The following is a 24,710-nucleotide window of genomic DNA, read 5'->3' as shown; positions in this document are numbered from 1 at the left end:
TTGTGATTCTAGTAAGAGGTAGCCAGTAAAAGTATTTAGGCAAGGGAATGTCATGATCAGAGCTTAGGATTAGGAAGATGAAGCTAAGGAGCAGTGTGACAAAAGAAAGAATGCTGGCTTCAAACTCAGGGAACCTGGATTCAATTCACGCCTTTGTCATCTGTTTTTGACTTTTGTCTTTTATTTTGACTTTATGACTTTTAGCAAACTACTTAACCTTTTAAAACTCATTTCCCTCACTTGTAAAATGAGTGAATTGGGCTAGTTGCTCTGTAAGGCCCTCTATAGATTTAAGTCTGTCACCCTGTAATGTACAGGTATGACTGGGGACAGGAGGAGACTGCAGGGGGTGAGACCTTGTCAAGAGGTTATTTCAGGTGGCATTTGGAAATGAGGGCCTGAGTAGGAGGATGGAGATTGTCTCAAATTTATCTGTTATATATCTTTCTATATAGTAGTTTGCACGTTGTTTCTCTCATTAGACTGTGAGGTCCTGGAAAACAGAGCCTCCCCTTTTCTTTGTGTCCCTGAACTTAGCACAGAGCCTGGCACATAGTAGGCATTTAGTAAAGTTGAATTAATTTGACTTGGCAGTGAGAATAGAAAAGATAAGGAGGAAAACCATATAACCCATTCAGCTCAGTGCTCTGCCCCTAGCCAAAGTAATACAGAACAGTTTAGGGAAGACCACATTAATTGCTGTGTGATGTCAGCCTTGATTTTTTAGGGATATACCCTGAACATCTTATGTACCTCAACCTACCGCCTACTATTAACTTGTGTGAACTTTCTCTGTTTCCAAACATCTGTGATTTCATCCATATTCATACTGCTTCCCCTTCATGGCTTAGCAGACAGGTTCATGGATTACTGTGGCCAACATCCTTTATCACCAGCTGGCCAGCCTTCTGGTGATGGATCTCTCCAAACTTAGAAAGGCTGTTCTTTGGACAATGGACCCACAGTTTGTCTCCAGGCCTCTCCTTGAAACCTCTCCAGCTTGATAGGACCTGTCAGAGGCAAAGCTCCACTGGCATGGCATTTGAGAACATGTACATGTCATCTGTACACCCCAAGGAGGCATCTTAGGTGGACAGACTAAAGGCCAAAAATCAGTCTCATTTTCCTCTGTGTGTATGTGTGTGTGTGTGTGTGTGTGTGTGTGTGTGTGTGTATGCATTTCCTTTAATAGAGATCTCATTCTATATCTGGGGCAATAAAGTCTAGCCCAGGAGTTTTTGTCCCTTTGTGTGTCCTGGACCCCTTTGGAAGTCTAATGAAACCCATAGACCTCTCTAATGTTTTTAGTGCAAAAAAAATACACAGGATTACAAGGGAAACAAATTTTATTGAAATGCAGTTATCAAAAATATTTTTTTTAAGTTCCTGACCTGAACTTAAGAATCCCTAGTTTAATAGAACTTGGAATTCTAACCTCATCTATGCAATTAAAGATATTTATTATGTAATATAAGTGTATTCTTAGGCTGTATTGTTTGGAGATCTTGGAATAACAAAGACAGACTGCACCCCATGGAGCTTGAAGGGGGAGGTTTTAAGATAAAGAAAATGGACTACTTGTTTACACAGTAGGTAGTAAGCATCTGTTACTCATTTCCCCCAAGAGATGATGCAGGCTAAGGCTATGAATAAGGGTTTAGATATATTTCTGGATATGACATCCACAATGAATTATTAAACCCAGAATGCATTTTCTGGTTTGTGCATCAAGACTGGGAAATTTGCCCTCATTTGACAAGGTTGAAAAGAGGAGACTGAAATAGCTGATGTGGTTTTTCCCTCTGAAAAGAAGGCCTCTTTATGGCAGATATCAAGCAAAATTTACTGCAGGCAGATAAGTGAATAGAGGGCAGTTTGGCTTAGAGCAGAATTCTGGCTTATCTGGCTGCCCCAGACCAACCTGGTCCCCCGGAGTATCTCAGGTGTCAGCTTTCACTCCAGCCCTTAAGATATCTCATTAGTCAGCCAGGTTTAGACTCTACTAGAAGCTGTGAGGAGTGGGGGGGGTGGGGAGCCTATAATGTTACATTTGCATAATGTTTTAAAATTTACAAAGCACTCTCCAATCCATTACCTCCTTATAATAGGAGGGGCCAGGTAGTAAGTGGAGGAAAAGTACTGGATGGGAGAGCTGGGTTTAAAGCCTAGGTGGGCTCCCTTTGCTTTTTTCTAATTTAATACAAAATTTTAATTTCTGATTTTAATAACTATAAAAACTGAGCCTACTTAGCCCACAAAGAATCCACTCTCATTCTAAGCCTTGCATGTGAATCATGAAAACAGAAAAGTGAAAGTCATGGAAACACGCTGCTGCTGCTGCTGCTGCTGATGATGATGATGATAGCACTTACATTGCACTTTTTGCAAGGTGCTTGTGTTGGCAAGCAAAATGGGCTCCTACTGACTATGCCATTTGTTTCAACAATCCGGCTAGCAGCTGTTGTGGGGGTGTAAGACCAACACAACCCCAACAACAAGAATGCTACCAGCACACTGCAAAAGCACAGGTCCTTTTGATCTGCTTAACTAAGGAAAGCTACGTGAAGGGGTTGACAAGCTTACTTTTAATTCAGCATACAAATATCATTCACTTAGTTCAGGGGAAAAAGCCAGCACGCAAAACTTCAGAACAAAATATAAAGTACAAACATCAGCAGACAGACCTTGTCTGATTCAAATCCCAATACATAGTTACCAAAGTTTAACAAAGTCCCAACATCCGGGTTTATGAGCTGGAAGGCTTCTTAGCTACAACTGCCCAGGAGTCTCCAAATGCCACCAAGAGTGAGAGCCCTGCACGAATGGCTCTATCTTCTCTTCTTGTAGGATTTCAGACGTCATCAAACATCATCTGAATGACCAAAACCTAGGCTCCTATGATTGGCTCTTGAGTTAGCCCTTCCCCTTAGGACCCTGGGAGGTCCACATCCACATAGGTTAGGTTAACACCTAATAGGGGTTAGAACCTGGGGCTTAGCACTTAGTAAGACTCAATGAAATACACTGAATTACTCAAAGGAAACAAAAGCCAAACTCTTCAAGGGTACTTGGTTGAACTAAGTGCTAAGAGCCCATTTTGCTTACCAACACAGTGCTTTACAAATATCATCTCATTTTATCCTCAAAACTGCCCTGGAAGATAGATGTTGTTTTCCTCCTATTACAGATGAGGAAACTGAGGTATATATAGGTTAAGTGACTTGTCCAGGGTCACACAGCTAGTAAGTATGTCAAACTCAAGTTATTCTTGCCATGATGCCTGGGGGAGGGAGGATTGGGTTTCTTGACCATATAAACCCAATTAATGACAAGGTCAGAGTTGGGAGAGCTGATTCAAATATGAAAGAAAAAATGATGGGGTCAGAGTTGGGAGAGCTGATTCATAAAATGGGAAAGAATTCACTCAGACCTTCTCTGTAGCCATTGGGAGCTTTATTGACACAAAAGCAGAGGGCTAGCCCTGGAAGAAAGACTAGCCAGGACTAGCAATTTACAGTGACAGAGGCTCCTTTTTCTAAGGAAAGGATAAGGGAGACAAAGGGAAATTTTATGACCCGGGGTGGGGGGGTTGGAGAAAATGAATTCCATGGTCCAGGGTAAGGCGAAGTTTGGTGACATTTCATAATGGGAGGGGAGACTTTAGGGCTCCAGGGAGAGAGTAACTCATCCTTTAGAGCACCTTTGTATCAAGAGACTCTAGGGCATCTGCAGGTTAGAGGATAAACTAGAAAAAGAGCATCTCAACCCTTAGGGCACCTTTGTATCCACATCATTAAGGGTGCTAAATCTTATCTTATATAGTCGACATAATACACAAATGGCAAAGTCTGGACTTTTATGTAACTGATTCTATTTTTCCTTAGCTTTCAAAAGCATAGTTGTGATTGAAGATTACAACAAATATAGTAGCAAGTTGGGCAATACTTCCCCTCTATGGGACTCAATTTCCCTACTTATAAAATAAGGAACGGGAGATCTCTAGTCTTTTTCCAGCTCAAGATCTCATTTGGTCCTGGGAAGGTAGCTGCAGGTGCTACATAAACAGAGGTCTCATATCAAGTAAGTATCTAAGGCAGCATTTGAACTCAGGTCTTCTTGACTCCAGACCCCAGCACTCTATCCACTTCACCCCCTAGCTGTGTGCATGTTACATCACTGCAGTAGAATACATGTCCTTCAAGAAAAGATACTACTCATTTTTAATATTTGTTTTCTCCCCCAGAACAGAGCCTTGCATATAATAAATGCTTTATAAATGTTTGTTGAATTGAATTGAGTATTTGGCAAGATAAAAAAAATGTTTAGCAGTGAATTAAAACCCAAAATAAATGATCGTTTGGTACACAAGAAAGTAACTAACTATCAATCAATCAATATTTCTTAAACACCCACTATGTGTTCGGCATTGCGATTAGTGCTAGGGATACAAAAAGAGGCAAAAGACAACCCCTACCCTCAAGGAGCTCACAATCTAATGGAGAAGACAACATGCACATAAATATATGCAAACAAGCTGTATGCAGGATAAATATGAAATAATTAAAAGAGGAAGGCACTAGAATTAAAAGGGGTTGGAAAGGCTTCCTCTAGGAGATCAGATTTTGGTTGGGACTTAAAAGAAGCCAGGGAAGCCAATAGGTGGAGTTGAGGAAGGATAGCATTTCAGTCATGGGAGACAAGCAGAGAAAATGCCCAGATTTTGTATCTGTTTTTGCAGGTGACAGGGAGCCAATGCAGAAGGGGTGACATAGTTAGACTTGAACCCTAGGAAAATCACTTCAGTGGCTGATTTAAGATAAAGATAAGTTTGTTGCCTATGGAACAGGCATTCCACAGAGCACAGTGGAAGAGCTGGTGGTGTTTCGTTGAACCTCTGAGGTGGGAGGACTGAAGGGGATGAGAATAAGGAATTAGGAAATGAGAGATGGGGAGTGGGGTTTGGAAAATGACCTACAGGGGTTCAGAACTACTGACATGTGAAGGGTCTGACCATGTGTGAGAATATTCATTATTGAGTGGAGGGCACAGGTTTGAGATCAGCCTGGAGACAAGTGATGTTTGAGATGGGAGGAACATGGTCTGATGGGAGGACTTGATTCATTAATGCTCTCCTAACTGGTTCCCCTGCCTCAATTCTTTCCTCTCTCCAATCCATTCCTCCAGGAATTCAAGTCTATATGAATTACATGAAAATTGGAGGTGAACAAGAGAAAAGCCGTAGACATAGTTAATTCTGAGAGAGATAGAGATGTCCTTCTATGTTGATCAATTGGTTAAAAGAAAAACAAGATTAACAAAAAACCTTTATTAAGTGCCTACTATCTGCTAGATGCTGGAGATAAAAAGACAAAAGAGACAATCCCTGTAGTCAAGGAGCTTATGTCCCATTGGTGGAGGCAACATGCAAATATAGAAATCTATACAGCATAAATACAGAATGAATTCAAGGTATTTAAATATAAAAATCATTGTAGAGTGAGGGAACAGCTGTTTGAGAGTGTCAAGAAGAGTCTAATGTAGAAAATGATGCTTGAGCTGAGGTTTGAAGGAGACCATTAATTCTATGAGGTGGAAATAAGGGGGGACTGTATTCTAGGCATGGGGGATGAACTCTCCAAAGCAGTGGAGGTAAGATGGAATGTTATGTGTAAGGAACAGAGAGATGGCCAGTTGGTCTGGGTTGGGGGTTGTAGAAAAGGGAATGATGTATAATGAGGCTGGGAAGGTAGGTTGGGGCCAAGCTGTGAAAGACTTTAAAAGCCAGATCAGGGATTTTATATTTGATCTTAGAGATAGTACGAAGCTACTTTTTTTTAAAGGAAAATCACTTTGTAAGCTATCTGTAGGACAGATTGGAGAAAGGAAAGAATTGAGAAGGGAGAACCAGTTAGAAGGCCATTGCAATAATTCAGATAAAAGGTGATGAGAACCATAACTAAGGTGGTGGCTGTGAAAGGAGAGAGAAGAGTCTGAGGCAAGAGGTGCTAAGGAGATAGAAATGACAGAATCTGGCAAATGATTGGCTACATGAGGTGAGCGAAAATGAGCATGACACTGATATTATGAACCTGAGAAACTGGATGAATGGTAGAGATTTCCACAGAAAAAGGGATGTTCTATAGGACAGGTTGGAAAAAAGAAAATGAGTGAGATTGGAACATGCTGCATTTGGGTTGCTTACACAACATCCAGTTTTAAATGGTTGGTGATATAGGACTGGGGCTCAGGGAGATGAATGGGGATGTTTATATAGATCTGAGAGTCATTGATTGGTTCAGTTGAGTTTTCAGAAGCCAGACTGTTTGGAAGGGAGGACTTCCTGAAGGAGCTACCATTCAATCTGTGCCTTGAACATAGAAGTGACAAAAAAGACTTAGTCTGTTTTCTCCATTATTCGTGTCATTATTTTGTAGTCTGTTGATTCTTTTATGCTTGTATACTTTTGTGTATACTTGTAAATCTTCTTTTTTGCCATATATCTCAGAAATAACTGATATTTCATGTGCTTTGAAATAACAAGCTTCGAAAGACTTATTATATACCTGATTTCATTTGACCCTCAAAACAACATTGGAAAATATAAGAAGTATTATTATCTCTGTTTTTACAGTTGAGGGAATTGAGGCTCAGAGAGGATAAGTGATTTTACCATTATCACCCAGAAAATAAGCCAGGGTTTGAGCCTGGGTCTTCTTGACTCCAAGGAATGGCCATGTACACTTATACACAAATTTAGAACTAGAAAAGACTTCAGCAATCATTCACCCCACCCTGCATTTTATAGAAGAGGAAACTGAGGACCAAAAGAAGTGACTTGCCCAAGGTCACATAGGTAATGTAATAGTATTTCACTTTTTAAAAAAAGACATGTATTTTGCTGGGAAATACAAAGTTCAGATCTCATCCCTGCTTTCACAGGGCTTGGAAACTAAATAAAATAATACATTGTAAGTTCATAAAACAGAATAAACCACATGAGAATTAAAGTCTGGGGAGGGGAAGGATCCTTACTGACATGTGTGTTCAGGGAAGGTTTCATGGAGAAAATGGCACCATAGATCCAGTGACACTAGACTCTTTGTTGTTCCTCACACAAGACACTCCATTTTCTGACTCCAGGGCATTTTTACTGGCTGTCCTCCCTGCTTGGAATGCTTTCCCTCCTCATCTCTTTTTCTATGAAATGAAACAGTATGAGATGAAGCTGAAAAAAGTAAAGGGAAGCCAGAGTGCAGAGGTCCCTGAATGCCAGGTGAAAGGAGGTAATAGAGAAAAAAATGAAGGTTTTGGAACAGAGAGGGTGGCATTAGAGTAAGGAAGATGAATCTGGTAGCATGGTAAAGGATGGTGGTATAGGCCAGGAATTGGAGAGGCTGGGAGGGCCCTGAAAGAGTGGCATTAAATATAAGAAAACTTCCTCAACCAAAAGGCCTTCCCATTTAATTTAAACTATTGCCACACAACAACTCTGACATGTGTGACTAATACAGTGAACTTTGGAAAAATGAAATGAATAATGGAGGGGAGGGGGTAAGAAGAATCAGGGAAAATATGCCTGTCTTCAGATATTTGAAGGGCTGAAGTGTGGAAGGATTTGACTTGCACCATCCTGCTATTGGGTGCAGAATGGGTAGAACCTGCAGCTAGGCAAATTTTGGCTCAACATAGAGGAAAACTTACTAAAAATTAGCACTTACTAAAAATGGAGTGAGTTCTCCAACCTGGAGGCCTCAAAAGCTGGATGATGATCCATCAGAGAGGTGGTAGAGGAGATTCATTCATCACAGACTCATAGAATTGCAATTTTGGGTCAGAAGGGAGATCTAGTTCAACCCACACGTGAAAGGAATCCCCACATAACATACTTGACAAGCGATCATGGAGCCTTTGTCTGAGACCTTCAAAAGGGAGAAATCAATCAGTCAATGAGTAACCCATGATCAATAAGTACCTGCTGGGTGCCAGACATTGTCTAGGTGCTGAGAAGGGACTGTTCTTAATTTCCTTGAAACTGCTTTCCATCTTGGAAAGTAAACTTTGAGATCAAAAATGTAAATCAAGTCTGAGCTAATAGACTGAGAGTCCAGAGCTTCATTTTGTCCCATACAGAAAATAGGCTGCTTTTTAAATCTGGGGTTTAAGACTTCTGGCATAAGGGATGAATGAGACTGCTTTTCTCATGTCAGGTTTCTGTTTGACTTCTGCGGTTGGAATACCACATGGAACCCATCTCCAGTGTATCCTGACTTTTCCAGTGGAAACCTCTCTGTTTTTTAAGTATTCACTTTTGGCCTCACTATCCTTCCTATTTCTAAGAAAAGGGCTTGAAAAGCTTTGGGACTTTACAAAGCTCATTCCTGATGTCATCTTCAAGTGGAGATGAATGACAAATATGCAGATTAAATGTTCTCCAATGTTCACAAGAGTTTAAAAATTATTGAGGAAAAAAAAGTATTTCATACAGATGTTTTGTGGATTGTATTAGATCCAGCTGAATTTTAAAAAACAAAACAACCCAACAACTTTGAAAAGTTGAACAAATATAAGCTCCAAACTGGTCCCTGAAGTCTTCTTTACAAAGAGTGGGCAAGGTATGTTTTGCATCTCTGCCTCTCCTTACTCATTCAGGAAACTTCTGAGAATCCTCAGAGATCATCTAATCCAACCTGGTCCTGAAATATGAAGCTCTTCTATAATATCCCCTAACAAGTGGTCTTCCAGTCCCTATTTGAACACTTACACTAATGGAGAGATCACTACCTTTCTAAGCAGCCTAGTTCCAATGATGGACAACTCTAATTATAAAGGCATTTCTCCTTATATTAAACTGATATCTAACCCCAGCTCCCAACTCTGAGAACTTCCACTGATTGGTCTTAGGACCACATAAAGTTGTCCGCTGATCTGGGACACAGAGTATCATAGCAGAAAGTCAAGAGAAATGGGTTATCTATTCTCAGACCTGCCAATTATTTGCTGTCTGACCCCTGAGTAAGAAACTGCATCTCTCTGGTCTCAGTTCCCTCATCTTTAAAATGGGACTAAATAATCTCATTAAAGTTTTGTGTGCCTTAAATTAGCACTTAGCATAGTGTATGGGTCATGGTAGGTAATTGACAAAAGTATATTGATTGATTAAAGTATTACATTAATATAAGGGATTATTATTACAATTTTTAAAATAACAATTGAGACTCAATTTAAAGCTTAGTTTCCTAACATGTAAAAGGAGGATAATAATATTATTATACAATTATACTATATTATACTATGCTATACCCCATAGGTTGGTTGCGAGTCTCAAATGAGATAATGTATGTAATACTCTTTGTAAGCCTTAAAGTTCTTTACATTTCAGTATTACATCAAGAAATCACATGTATATATGTATACATGCATACATATATGTATATATACATGTATGTGTTTATATGTTCTCAAAAGCTTTAATAGCTTAAAAACTGCACTGGTACTTTTGAGACATCCTTTATTACTTGTTCAATCATTTCAAGCATGTCTAGCTCTTTGTCACCTTATTTGAGGGTTTAAAGATACTGCCATTTCCTTTTCCAGCTCATTTTACAGATGAGGAAACTGAAGCAAACAGGGTTAAGTGACTTGCCTAGGGTCACACAGCTAGTAAGTGTCTGAGGACAGACTTGAAACCAAGAAGATGAGTCTTCCTGACTCCAGGCCCAGCCCTCTACCCACTGAGACACCTAGCTACCCATCTTTTATTACTTAGGGTTTATAAAGTGCTTTTCCTACAACAGCTTTGCTGTGGTAGTTCAAGCCACCAAAGCTGTTGTGCTATCTGCTGCTCCTTTTTTGTCTTTATTTTTTAGATTGGTAACTGGAAGTTAGAAAAGTAAAGTGACCTACTTGCTATAATGTTAATGGAATATGAAGATCTTCCCCACCCATTAATAGGCCTCATGTGGAGCCCATTAAGGGAAGCTTGCTTAGGGGAGGCTTGCTTGTAGGAAGGCTTTCACACCTGTTGGTACTAAGATAATTAGGCACTGAGTTAGGACAGTTGTGATGCCTTCTGGCTCTGAGCCTATTAGAAGTATGTATATGTATATACTTTGAGGTGAGGTTTTGCTTTGGAGGGTTCGCTTATGAAAAAGATCTTTTGATTCCCTTGTTGAGACTCTGAATAGCTTTATGTTCAGACCTCCCCCACCCCCCGACTGCTCAGATGTAAAGACTCTCTCCATCCAGTGGTGTATGTAAAGTGTATAGCAATATTGCTTTGATTCAGGCAGTCAGAGCCCTATCTGTTGGTCTAATTTCTCTGCTTATATTTTCTCCAATGTTCAGGTGCTGACTTTTCCCCTGAACTAATGAATGTAATTAAAGAAGATTGTTGACCCCTAAAAACCTATCTTTACTAGTAAAGCAGATTAAAGAACCTGTGCTAGCAGGCCATCCTGGGTATGCTAGGGTGCTTGCTTGCCAATGGCCTGGCAGCTAATAAGTGTTAATAATCAATAAACATTAATAGCTTACTATATGCCAGGCACTGTACTAAGCCTGAGGATACAAATATGAAAAGAAGATAGCTCCTGTCCTTAAGGAGCTTACAATCTAATAAAAGAAGACAGCATGCAAAAGGAAGCTGAAAGGCTGGGGTGGCGTGGGGTGGCAGGAGGTGGGAAAGCCAAAGAAACCCTAAATGAGTGCAGCTGGTGGGAAATGAGAAGGTGAATTGTAGAGTTTATACTCTATCTGGACATTTGGGCAAGTATTCTATTTATAATGAAATTTTCTAAAGTGACTTTATCACCAAATCCAATGACCTTTTCTCAGTCCTCACTCTCTTTGACCTCTACTCCATTTTTGGTCAGCCAGACCCACCCCTGCATGCTGTCTGCTCTCTCATCTTCAGAAATAGCAATTGTGTCTGCTTCTCCTCTGACCCCTCTCATCACTCCTACTTTATCTCCTAGGCTGCCTTCTCATCTTCTTTAACCCTTAAAGTGGGTCTTACTCCCACATCTCTCTCTCTCTCTCTCTCTCTCTCTCTCTCTCTCTCTCTCTCTCTCTCTCTCTCTCTCTCCCTTCTTCTCCAGTGCTGGCCTCCCTCTCCCTCCTGAGCTCTAGTCCCACATTTCCAACTACCTCTAGGACATGTCAACTTGGATCTATCACTGGTGCCTCAAACTCAATGACCCTTTATCTTTTCCTCTCAATCTTTCACTACTCCTGACTTTAACTATTTCCACCCACACTACCAATTGCTCATGTCTGAAGCCTTGGTGCTAATTTTTACACTTACGTAGCATAGTGGGAAGAGTGTTGACCCTGGAGTTAGAGGGCCTTTATTCTGATCCCACCTCTGACATTTACAATTTGTGTGACTTTAGACAGATCACTTAACTTCTCCAGATTTTGATTTCCTCATCTTTAAACTGAGAGAGTTGGACTAGATCAGGGGTTCTTAATGTGGGGTCCATGTGCCCCCTCCAAAGGGTACCTTTTAAAGGTGTCCATATATTTTAATGGGAACAAAATTCATCTTTAGTTTCACTGACTTTGATTTCCTTTTTAGTTGTATATATTTCACTTTTATGCATTAAAAAACATTATTCTGAGAAAAGGTTCATTAGCTTCACCAGACCAACAAAGGAGTCTGTCACACACACACACACACACACACACACACACACACACACACACACACACACATACACAGAGGGGTGGAACTAAATTATCTCTAAGGCCTCTTCTAGATCTAATCTATTAATCTGTGATTCTTCCTCCATATTTCCCCTCCTCCCTCTTCACTCTTCCCTCTGCCATCACCCTGCTTGATCTTATTATCAACACCCTGAATTCTAGAAATAGGCTCCTTACTGATCTTTTACTGATAGGTCTGCTCAGAAGCCATTTTTAGGGGCAGAGAAGCTTCTAGTTTAACATTTTCAAAGCACTTTGGAGAAAGGAACAGGAGAGGCAACGCGGGGGCAGTGGATAGAGGACTGGACCAAGAAAACCTGAGCTGCAGTTCCAGAAGCCCCACTTCATAGCTACGTGTTCTTGGACGAGTCACATCTCTGAGCTTTGGTTTTCTCTTCTGTTAAATGCATATAATGGCGCAGTGGATAGAGATGCCAGGCCTGGAATTAGGAAGGAAGACTCATCTTCATGAGTTTCAAATCTGGCCTCAGATACTGACTAGCTGTGTGACCTTGGGCAAGTCACTGAACCCCGTTTGCCTCCATTTCCTCATCTGTAAAATGAGTTGGAGAAGTATCTCTGCCAAATGTCTCCAGTATCTCTGCCAAGAAAACCTCAAATAGGGTCACGAAGAGTTAGACACAACTGCAATGATTGAATAACAATAACAGGGAGGGGCAACCCTCTATATGAGAAGGCAGCACATCACTTGTCAGGGATATTGTAGAGAGAATCCCTGTTCAGGTACAGGCTTGACTAGCTGATTTGTGAGGCAGTGGTGATAGTAATGATTATAGTGATGATGATGATGGGGATGAGAATACAAATGTGAAAACCAATCTTAACTTTTTGAAATTATTTTGTTTTGTTTGCAGGTTCAGAGCTTCTTGAAGAAGTCCCAGGCCTCTTTACAAGTTTCCAAGAGGTTTATCTCTGGAAAGGTGAGCTTTATGTGCAAGGATCAACACTCAGATAGATCTATGATCTCACTGATTTGAATGTCCCTTACAACCATGCAGATTGCAACTCATCTCCACCTGCCCACCCTGTGTGACTGTCGTTTATTATCTTCTAAACATTCCCCACCCAATGTTCTGGAGGGCTTCCTCAGTTTCTCCAGAAATCACAAGGACAGTGGAGGAACCCTCTGGTTGTCCACTTGTCATCTCTCACTCTTGCCACATAACCAGCCAATCCTCTTTTCATATCATACAATTCCTTCATGACATCTTTTACTCCAGTTCCTAATTGGTTATGTATTGCATCCTTCTCACTCCCACCATGTAGCTCTCTGTGGCCCTCTGTGTTTTACTTATTTTTTGGTTCTTCAGAAGGAGTGGTGCTCCATTTGCCATAGAATAACACCATTAACATGTTTATTATGTGAGGGGACAAATGCAGTTATATTATGCATTCACTACCCTATACCTCTTCATTGGATACTCTGCTCACCTTAAGGATAAGTGCACTGCTTACTTATCTAAAAGGACTAGCCAATGAAATAGCAGGGCCTCTGCCTGTCCAGCAGATAAGACATCAAAGTTAAAAAGGATTTGGAAACACAAGAAAGGAACCAGGTGGAAGAAATTGGCCACTTACTAAGTGACAGGGAGATAAAAACTACTTACTAGCAGTTGCCCGAGTTACTAAAGTAGACATAGCCAAGTCCCATGAGGCCTCTTGCTTTTAGCATCAATAGCCCTTGTATGTTCTCACTTGAAGGCCAATCCTGATGAGAGAGATGATAGCTAATGTGGTGAGTCAGGCCTGAAGACCTGAGCAAAATTGTGAGGACACTAATGGTTTTCTTTAGCCCAGTGGTTCAAGAACTCCCCAATGGTCCAAGGGGTTCAGGCTAAACATTCTTTAATGGCTCCTTAAGCAGTAAATAATTACCCAATTATGTTACAAATATACATTCTCTCTGCAACAATAGGCACCAGCATGCTTAAGTATTATAAGTTTGTCATGATTTTAGCCATTAATAAGCTAACTTAACTAATAAGTCTAAAAGAATATTATGAATAGCATATTAAATTACTCTGCTTGTTCACAATGACATTTTTTGTTGTTATTAAAAGAGGTTTGCAGGACAAGGAAGACTGGCTACCACTGCTTTAGCCCTGTATCTCTGTCTTTGAAGGCTGCTCACCTCCCCCATCAGTATTCATTGAATCCCGTTGCTATTCTTCCTTCTTGGCTCCTGGCTCCTCAGGGCCCCTCTTCCCCCTGCCAGTGCCTCAGGGGCATCCTACTCTTGGCAGACCTCATTTTTGGCAAGCCCCCAGTACAAAAGGCCGAGGTGTTTTCTGCTAATGGCTTAAAGTGTATCTTGGGCAGGAGTGGTGTTGGTACCATTTAATAACTAGTTCTCTGAAAAAGAAAATTACATACAACACACTTTTAAATTTAATTTGTTATTAACATGTTTTCCATTACTTTCTTAAATCTAGACAAACAACACAACAATAAATTAAGCCCAAATTTATAGCATTTGTAGACTTCCAAGGTATAAATGCTTGCATTGAAAATTTAACAATCCATTCTTAAGCGGGCATTCCCCTGGCTCCAGCACACACCTGATCCCAGGCACTGGTAGATTTGCATTTTTAAAATGGTACTTGAAGTTCAAAGTGCTTTGCCCAGGACTCTCTCCAATCACTCTACATGGGCACTAATGATTCTGGAAAATACACAAGCAGTTTTTTTTTTATTTCCTGATGTTTTGGTCCCAAGAAGAAAGAATCTTCTTCTTTTTTCCCATAATTTATCAGATGTAAAGAAAGATACCATATAATGCAGTGATCTTGAATCTGAGTAGTGTCTATTGTTTCTCAGGTATCCCCAAATTAGTAGCAGACATTTTTCATGCTCACAGGGATAGGCCAGAAGGTCCCCTTTATGTTGAAACATTAGAAGGAAGATGTGACATTTAAAAAGGTTTGAGAGACATAGTTTCTGGGTAATTTAATCATTTTATTAATAAGATCAGCAGGTTATTAATAAAAGTATAGTTATTTTGCAGTCTGTCTAAGTCCAAAGACAATGATGGTGGTGAGCTCACAGTTTATATACCTTTAGGTGTTCAATAAAGGGCTAAGAGTAACCCCAGGACAGAGAAATTATCTGTACTCAGACTACCTTCATCCTTGGGCTATCTAGACAAAAATATCTATCTTCACCCATGCTTGAGTAGAACCCTATCCTAGAGGAAATTCCCTGCGAAGTTGGGTGGAGTCTGACCAAGATGGGGGGAGTCAAGGCAATCTCATTATCAGTAATGTCCTTCAAGAAAGCTGAACTTTTTAAAAGGAGGAATTCGAAAAAGTGGAGACCTTGGAATCTCTCCAAGATATTGATTATCAATAATCATTTCTATCAAAGATCAGAAGAATAGAAAACCCACAGAACATCCTCAAACGTTCTAGTATCTCCCATGCCACAGGCTGTCTGAATGCAGATCAGTCAGGCCTATCATATAACCGCCAGTTAAAATCCTCATGTGACTAACTTGATATTCAGCCAGTCAATACCTTTGGTTGACATTTATATAATAGGTTTGTACAGCACGTTAAGTATGATATCCCATTTGATCCTCACAAATTAACCCTCAGGAGAAGGCACTATGTTTAATCCCCTTTTTTGGATACTGAGGGTCATAGAAATTAAGTGTCTCGCTCAGGGTCAGATACTTTTTGTAGACCTGGCACATAGTGGGCACTTAATAAATGCCTATTGACTGTGTGTATAAAGACCTTTCTGACTACAAATCCAGAATTCTATTTCCTTGTTCTACTTTACTTACTTAATTTCCCCTCTTGTTTTATGTGACTCAGAGCTATTTCTGGCACCCATAGCTTAAACCAGGGCTGTCCAACCTTAGGTTTTTATTGAAACAATAGACGATATATTTTGATTTGCCATTTTAGTGAGAGCTCTGTGTTAGCTTGACTTCATTTACTAAAGCATTCATGTAAATATCTATGCTTGTAAGTGTAGGACCCTCTCCAATAAATAAATCTCACTGCGGCCAGCAGACTGCATTTTGACATCCCTGGCTTAAACCAATGCTTCAAGGATCCATGAATGCATTCATGTAAAGCTGGATGTGCAGTTTGAAGGCAGAGACTGTTTTTTTTACCTTTCTTTGAATCCCCAGTGCTTAGGACAAGTGCTTAATAAATGCTTGTTGATTTTCTTTTATTATTAGGTAGGGGAAAGATGGAGAAGGGAACAAACATTTGTTAAGCATCTACTATGTGCCAGGCACTGTGCTATGTATTTTATAATATTATGTCATGTGGTCCTCACAACTGCCCTGTGAGGTATGAACCTCAATTTCTAAGTTGAGGAAACTGAGGCAAACCAAGTTTACTGACTTGCCCTGGATCATAGAATTAAAAAGTAGTTAAGCCTACATTCGAACTCAGCTGTTTCTGACTCCAAGCCTCCAAGACTGTACACTATGCCACCTGGCTGCTAGAACTAGGATCCTAGTTGTTGGTTTAGACAGCACATCCTTGCTGCTTCTCACATGGAGCCAGAGTGACTGATATCCTTTTTCTTCTAGATTCAGATGTGGCTACTCAGGCAAAGTCTACAGAATGTAGCCGGGATGCGGCTCAGGGACCCTGTTACTCCACCAATACCAGGTAACCAGAATTTAGTGGTGGATTTTTCACACACATAGATATTTCACACACATAATATTTATGACTTTAGTGCCATGGCAGTTACCTTATATAGTACTCCCATCTCCATCAAGCCCTTTCTTATCCCAAAGGAAAACAATTAAGCAAAATTACTTACATAGCATCTGCATCTGAACAGGTGGGTGACATCTGAAGTGGTATCGTGGTAAGATCAGTCAAAGCAGGTAGGATTTTTAGCCTACAGAGTAAGGATTTGGGGGAGAGGTAGAGTTGCTGTATGCAAATATAGGAATAATTGCCGTATATTAGAGTTACTCGACTCATTCTATTTTGAACTAGGAGATGGAATGAGGAACAACGGGTGGAAACTACAAGAAGGTGCATTTCCCTTTATTAAAATAGAAGGTCAATGATGGCAGAGACCTTCTCTTATCTGTGCCTTTTTAATCAATCATTCAACATTTATTAAATGCCTACCATTTGCCAATGGATACAGAAAGAGGCAAAAGACAGTTCTGCCCTCAAAGAGCTTACAGTCTAATGGAGGAGACCAAATGTAAACAGATATATACAAAGCCAGCTGTATACAGGACCTGTGGCACATACATAGGGTGAGCACTTGGATTCTGAAAGACTTGATTTCAAATATGGCCTTAGGTACTTACTAGTTGTATGGCCCTGGACAGGACATTTAATTTCTTTCTGTCTTGGTTTTCTTATTTGTAGAATGGGATAAAAGTAGCACCTACCTCACTGTTTTTTGTTGTAGGGATTGAATATGACAACACTGACTCACATGAGTTAAAAAGCATCCCGTGTTAGTGCATTTTGATACATCTGCTGCTGGCTGATCTCTTCTTACCAGAAACTTGGAAATGAAAGCTAGAAATGTGCCCAAAGGCTTTCACTAGCACTACATAGCCACTAGTGCCAATGAGTGCCCATGGATCGAGCATTTAAGAGATCAGCTCTTCACAAACACTTGAGGAGACCCATTCAAATACTGAGGCCCTAACTATGAACCATGTAGCAGTGTGTTGGATGGAAAATCCTTCATTGCAAGAGGAAGGTGGCTACTGCTTTCATCTAGCATCTTCTCCTATGGGGAAGGACAATTAGGCAAGTTGGTGGCAGAGAGGAGAGAGGAGAGAGGGAGAGATGGGGAAAATACAAAAAGTCTAACCAATTTTGCATCTCTTCAGCCAATTATATTCCTAGGTCTCAAAACAATAATGCAATTAAGGGAAAAATCTTTCTTATGTTTTGGCTTCTTTTGGGGGGCGCAGCTGGTAATATCTGAGTACTAGCTCTGTTTTTTCCTCATATTCTCCTCTTGGAGGTCTGTGCTAGAGCTAGAGGTGCTTCCCTGATAATCAGAGCAATGCAAAAATGGGTACCTCTCTCTGTGAACACTGACTGGCACAGAGGAAAAGGGAGGGGAAAGTAAAGAGGACAAGGTACAAGTCTGGATGTTGATAAGTAAGAAGACTTCCGCCTCATCTTTCAAAAGAAAACACGTGGTAATCGTTTGATAGTCTCAAGTGGAACATTTGACTGAAAATCAAGAGACCTAGTTTCTAGAGTTAACTTTTGATTCATATTGTGCTCTTCTTTCTGCCCCCTCAATTTCACAGGTATTAGAGGAGGAGATTTACAGTAATGCTGCATTACTGCTGTTTTGAGGTGAAAGTAACACTGGACTGGGCATAGGAGTCAGGAAGGGGGCATCCTGGTCCTGACTTTGCTACTAATTAGTATTATGATCTTGGGAAAGGACCGGCCTTTCTGAGACTCAGTTTCCTCATCTGTAAAATTAGGGGATTAAGCTGGATGGCCTTTAAGGTCCTTTCCAGTTCCAAATCTGTAATCCCATAGCTAATCTTCCCTTCAGCAGCTAGGTGGCACAGTGGATAGAGCCCCAGGCCTGGAGTCAGGGAGCCCTGAATTCAAATCCAACCTTAGACACTAGCTGTGTGACTCTGGGTGAGTCATTTAATCCTGTTTTCCTCAGTTTCCTCATCTGTAAAATGAGCTGGAGAATGAAATAGCAAACCACTCCAGTATCTTCACCAAGAAAACCCCAAATGGGGTCACAAAGAGTCAGAAATGACTGAATAACAACAACAAAGTCCCTTCTGGCCCTGATGTTCTACTTTCTAACATTCTAATATCTAAAGACCCTTTCAGCGATAAAATTTCAAGTTTTGTATTCTAACACTCTTTGTACTAAGGGCCCTTTTATCTCTAACGTTCTGTGTACTATGTTCTTACGTTCTATGTTCTAAGGACCCTTTCAGTTCTAACATTCTATATCCTAATTAACTCTAACATTGTATGCCTCTTTGAGAAACAACTCGACATTCCACGATCTTGTTAAGTTATTTTCAATTGTTTTTGTGGTTGTTTGCTTCCACTTGGAAGCTATTTCTTGTAATGTTAGTAAGCACAGTGGCCGGTGGATTAGTAAGTATTAATTGACTGGCTGACTGACTGAATAGTTGATGTTTATAAGTCTGTTTTATAGAAAGTGGAAACTGGTCCAGGGAAAGATTTACACAGATACCAAAGAACTCAAGGGCACCATTGGGATCTGGGCTCTGAGTGAGTTGAGAGCCAGGCCCTAGGATGTGGCAGCAGTTGGTTAGCTAACACTCTTAACCTATTTTCTATGTAGATAAAGGATGAAAGGAAGTCTCAACAAACAAAGGCTCTATTTTAGACATCCTCATTGTACCCACTTCATTATAGTCCTTCTGAGCCTCTCATCTCCAGCACCACAATCTTACAACTGCCAAGATTCTGGGTGTTTTCTCACCCTTTTGGAAACATGTATTTAGTCTGGGAATGGATATACTCTCTAGTAGAATGTGCTGGCACTCAGAGATGATGTCTCCCTGAAAGACGTCTATCCTGTGTGACTTTTGCAAGTCTTCTTTGGGACTCAGTTTCCCTGTCTGTAAAATAAAAGAACTGAACTAGATGGTCTGTAAGATTCCTTCTAGCTCTAGTATTCTATGTTCTGACATTCCTGTTAATAAGGTCTCATTGTAGACTCTTTGAGAAAATGACTTTGATTTTTATACAAATACCCCCAGTGCTTAGCACAGTGCCTAGAAACTAAGAGGTATTTAATAAATGATAGGCAGTATGGGACAGTGGAAAGAATGATGGATTTTGAGACAGAGGATCTGAGCTCATATCCCGACTCTGGCACTTAGTCCCTCTATGACCTTAGTTCAGTCACCTTACTTCTTTGCTTCTAAGTTTCTTCATCTGTAAAATCGAGGAGTTGGACCAGATGGCCTCTACCATGTAGGTTTAGATCTATATAATTTAATGATAATGATAGTAATAATAATTGTTATAGCACTTCTATAGCACGTTAGGGTTTGCAAAGCACCTTACAAATATCATCTCATTTTATCCTCACCAAACAACTCTAGGAAATAGCTAATGTTATTATCCCCATTTTATAGGTAAGGAAACTGAGGTTTAGAGGGGTCAAGTGACTTGCCTGGGGTCACATAGTTACTAAAAGTCTGAGGTTGGATTCTAAGGCCTTCCTGAGATCCCAAGTCCAGTACTCTGTCTGCCATTCAATACTTAAAATGCTTCTTATTTGACTGATTATAGCCTCAACATTGAGTTGGATGCTTTCAACACGCTACAGATCAAGGTCCCCTCCAGTTCTAAAATGGGAAAAGAATAAACATTTGTTAAGGGCCTACTATATGTCAGGCACTGTACTAAGTATTTTACAAATATTATCTGAAAGTCCTGTGATTTTATATTAAAGTCAACATACAGTTTCCTTTCAACTCAGTTTCTCTTTTTCAGATTCAACAATGGAACTTTTCTCCCAAGTGAACACAGAGCTTGTTCTCATAGATGGAAACAGGACTGTGCCCAGTCAGCAGTACCGGCTCTTCAAGCTGCAGTATTCAGCCCAGCAGGCAAAGCTGTGGTGTCTCTATCGTAAGAAATCTCAGTTGCAATGGGCATCCTTTCCAATTGTAGAATCAAACATCTTCAGCTTATTCATAGCATCTATTGTGAGACATGCAAGATTCAATTTAATGAGGATTTATTGACCAATTAAACCTGTCCTAGATGCTGTGAGGTTTGGCCTTTCCCCTTGAGGAGGTTAATGGTTCTCCTTATTGGGCCCTCAAACACCACAACCACATCACTCCCTCACTTTTGTTCTTCAGTGTCTAGAATATGCTTTCCCCTTCCCACCACCAGCCCCATAGATCCAGCTGAAACCTTAACTACCTCCTCCCACAGCATCCCAACCTATAACGATTCCTCCTTCCTCTCACCTCCTAGGGCACATGCTGGCTATGCCATTCATAGGGCACGTATCAAGTCATGCCTTTTATTGTTCACTTTTCCCATCTCTCCATCTAGCCTGGAAGCTCTTTAACTCTAGGAACTCTATCTTCTACATCTTTTTTTTAATCTCTTACAGTGTCTAGCACAGTGCCTCTCAGATCCTAGGTGTTCCATAGGTAGGTGAAACAGACATTAACTGGTCAATGAATGATAAAGTCCCAAGTGAACATAATCAAATATCCCAATAAGGTGCACCAAGTGATCCCAACTGGTCAATCAAGAGCAGTTCAATTTAATTCAACAACTATGTATTAAGTATCCTATTTCTAATTTATCCTGAATAGCTTATTTATGCATAATTGTTCTCATGTTGTCTCTCCCATTAAACTGTGAGCTCCTTGAGAATGGGGACTGCCAGTTTGCCACTCTTTGTATCCCCAGTCCTTAGCACGGTGCCTGGCACATAGTGGGCACTTAATAAATGCTTACCGACTGACTGAGTGAAGAGCTTTATTTTGGGTACTAGGGCCATGTAAAGATGAATGACATTGTCTATGTGCTAATGGAGCTTACGTTCTAAGATAGATACCTGAGTTTATCTACTTCAATAATGCAATGTAAAATGGATTGCATGTGGGCAATTGTCGCTAACACTCATCCTTTCCCTCTAACTCTCTGGGGCTCACTGGCATCCCTCTTCCACAGGGGCTTCCCCGTCACCCCTGACTCCACTAGCCCCTTTAATCTTTTAAAACGCTAAGGTAGGGGGAGGAAGGTAATGCAGATGGGGAATCCCTGGGTTCCCCCACCTACTCAGGAACTCCCCGAAGATAATACCTTCCATCTCCTTCCTCACTGATCTCAAAGGTTCAAAGAAATGAAAGTTTAAAAACAACAGGTCCTACCCACAGAAAGTTTGGGGAACCCCAGAGTTACCCAAACTTAATGTGATGATGTAAACTAAAGATGAAATAGATTGAAGAAATCACCTTTACTTGTGACTTGGAACTAGTTCAGGGGAACCCAAATAATACTTTAAAATCTCACTCCATAACCTTCCATTTTCCCATCAGACAATTGGGCTAGATGTTTTTTGGAAACTTCTTTTTGCATTTAATGATGAAAAGTTGACAAAATCAAAGAATTGATTTACAAAAATATCTGTAGTCGATGTTGGCTGACTAACTGATTAACTCCCTGAGTAGGCTTTTGGTCCAAGGGTGAGGGAGACAGAAACTAGTAGCCAGTCAGATAAGAACAATTTTCAAGACCAGACAGCTCTTGTCTTTCCGTAGGCTGCGCTCAAGAGAACACTTTCTGTCAGCTGGCGGAGGTACGGAACACCAGCAGCGGGGATTTCACCTGCACACTCTTCCCAGAAGCTCAGACGTGTGACAATTCTCTTACATTCACACCTGAGAGCTGCACTTTTGTCTTTCCTTACAGGCCACAGACCCTTTTTCACAAAAAAGGTGAGGCTTTTTTGGTATTCGTAAAATGACTTTCCTTTTGTAGGATATATTTTAGTATTTTATTTATTATCTTATGTTTGTTTTTATTGCTAGCTTTGTTTTTCCCCCCCAAATCACCTTTGTTTCCAACTAGATCTCCCCTACCCGGTCAACCGTCCCTTGTAACAAAGGATAAAAAGGAAAAGAAACAGAAAAGAAAGTAGCAAAACCAACCTAATACATTGACTGTGACTGATAACATATGTGATACTCTATACCCATAGACTTCTGTGTCTAACAAAGAAGAAAGAAATAGGCATTTTTCCCCTCTTCTTGGGGCTGAAGTTTGGTCATTATGATTGCACAGTATACAGTTTCAAACATCCTTGTTTCTATCTCTGTTGTCACAGTCATTGTGTATATTGTTTTCCTGATTCTTCTTCCTCTGTGATACATCGGTTCCTGTAAGCCTTCCAATGCTCCTCTAAATGTATCAAAATTGTTATAGTGCCTGAACATTTTAAAGAAGTAAATAAAACAGCAGACCCTTCTGTTCTGTAGGCAGCAGCTCTACTCCTTGGGAGTAAGGGCCTAGAATGAAGAATTAGGCAGAGAGCCCTTCTTCTTTAGGTCAGAAACATCAGGGAATGAAAACCACATCCCTGGATGCTCTTTTGAGGCAGCCATGTGTATGGAGCATATTTTTGACCCCATTTTCTTAAGGCCAGACAGGCTATATCTCCCTTCAGGGTTCCAGAGTCCTGTGAGGGGGCTTATGGCATCTCTGTTCTCTTCCAACACTGTTCAAGCTGTCTCCCATTGCTGGGGACCAATGAGGAGTCCCCTAGTTTTGTTTAACTATTTAAAATTAATTCCTTTTTCAAAAGCTGGCTAGGTGGTGCAGTGGATGAAGGAAGTGCTGTGCCTGGAGACAAGAAAACTCATATTCCTGAGTTCAAATCTGGCCTCAGACATTTACTAGCTGCGTGACCCTGGGCGAGTCACACAGTCCTGTTTGCCTCTGTTTCCTCATCTGTAAAATGAACTGAAGAAGGAAATAGCAAACCACTCTAGTATCTTTGCCAAGAAGATCCCAAAAGGGGTCTCAGAGAGTCAGAAATGACTGAACAGCATTTATTTCAAAGCTATTAGAAGATATAAACATTTCCCCCAATATCTTGAGAGGCATAATTTCCCCTACACTATTTCTCTTTTGGGGAGGAGGGGATTAGGATCCTAACTCAGCCCAGTTTCTATAATTTCATTAGTCCCACCAAATCCACATCCAAAGGCTGCTTCACTGTTCATTAAGTCCTCATCTCAGCTTCTACTGGGCAGGGCACCCAAAGACCACCCCCCCAAGGTTGCTCCTCACTTCTAAAAGCACTGATGTTAGGCTGGCTGCAACATCTGGCCTGGGCTCTGGTTCCCTCCCAAGCTTTCCAAACTCCCAAGGCTGAAGACATTCCCTTCACCAGGAAGCCATGAGCAAAGGAGTGAAATGCTGCAAAGAGCTGGCATGCCTCACACCCTCATTACCCACATGAAAGCAAACTCAGTCAGCTGAGCTGAATTCCAAATTTACTTAGAGCCTTAAGACGACCTTACAATAATACTTACCAACTCACTTCTCTATCATGCTGAAAGGTATATAAAAACAACTTCCTTTTGTATTATAGTTTATAAACAAACACTTTCACATAAATTATTTTATCAGACCTGTCCCCCATCTGTGTGAGGCAAGTAGAGCAAATGTCAGTCTTCTCATTTTACAGACGAGGAAATAGGCCAAGCAAAGGGAAGTCCCTTGTGCAAGGACTGCCTACCTCATTGAAGTTTTTTTGAGGCAAATGCTTTGTAAGCATTTAAATGCTATATATGCAATGAGTTGTGGTGATGATAATACCAGCTCGCCTTGATATAGCAGTTTGAGATTTGCAAGGGAATTTGAAAATATGATTTAATATATGAATTGTTTCATCTTTACGACCACTTTGTGAAGTAGGTGCTGTTATTCATATTCATTTTACAGATTAGGAAAGTGAGGCAGAAAGAGGTTAAGTGATAATAACGTCTGGGGTCATATGGCTACTTGGTGTTTGAGGCAGGATTCAAAACCAAGCCTTCTTGATTCAGTGGCCAGTGTTGTCTTAGACTGTATCACCTTGTCTATACTTGGGACAGATGAGGGGTTTGGAGTAGATGACCTCAGAGGTTACTTCCTTCTCTCTATCTGTGATCCCAAGACCTCGGGTGCTCATATCTAGTCTCTTCTTCTGCACTAGCTTGCACCCTATGTTGCAACAATCTGTTAGTGGCTGCTGAAGGGATATAAGATCCACCAACAACCTAGCACACAGAAAGCTTCCAACACAGGTTCATTTGATCTGCTTTACTAAGGAAAGCAATGTTAAGGATCTTACTTTACAATCTTACTTTAATTCAGCATACAAATATCATTCACTTAGTTCAGGGGAAAAAGCCAGCACCCTGAACTTCAGAGCAAATACAGACAAATTACAAACATCGACAGGCAGACCTTGTCTGATTCAAATCTCAGTGCATAGTT

General features: G+C 40.6%; 1 protein-coding gene across 1 annotated transcript in view; it reads left to right on the top strand.

Annotated features, from left to right (window-relative positions):
• TG (thyroglobulin) overlaps positions 1–24,710 on the top strand; it is a 385,510-nt gene that overhangs the window by 142,006 nt on the left and 218,794 nt on the right. Inside the window, 2 exon segments of the mRNA XM_036741632.1 lie at positions 20,193–20,330; positions 21,986–22,162. Coding sequence (XP_036597527.1) covers positions 20,193–20,330; positions 21,986–22,162 — 315 coding nt within the window.

Source organism: Trichosurus vulpecula, chromosome 1, assembly GCF_011100635.1.
Source record: "Trichosurus vulpecula isolate mTriVul1 chromosome 1, mTriVul1.pri, whole genome shotgun sequence".
Lineage (NCBI taxonomy): Eukaryota > Metazoa > Chordata > Mammalia > Diprotodontia > Phalangeridae > Trichosurus > Trichosurus vulpecula.
This window is presented reverse-complemented; position numbering and strand designations above follow the sequence as displayed.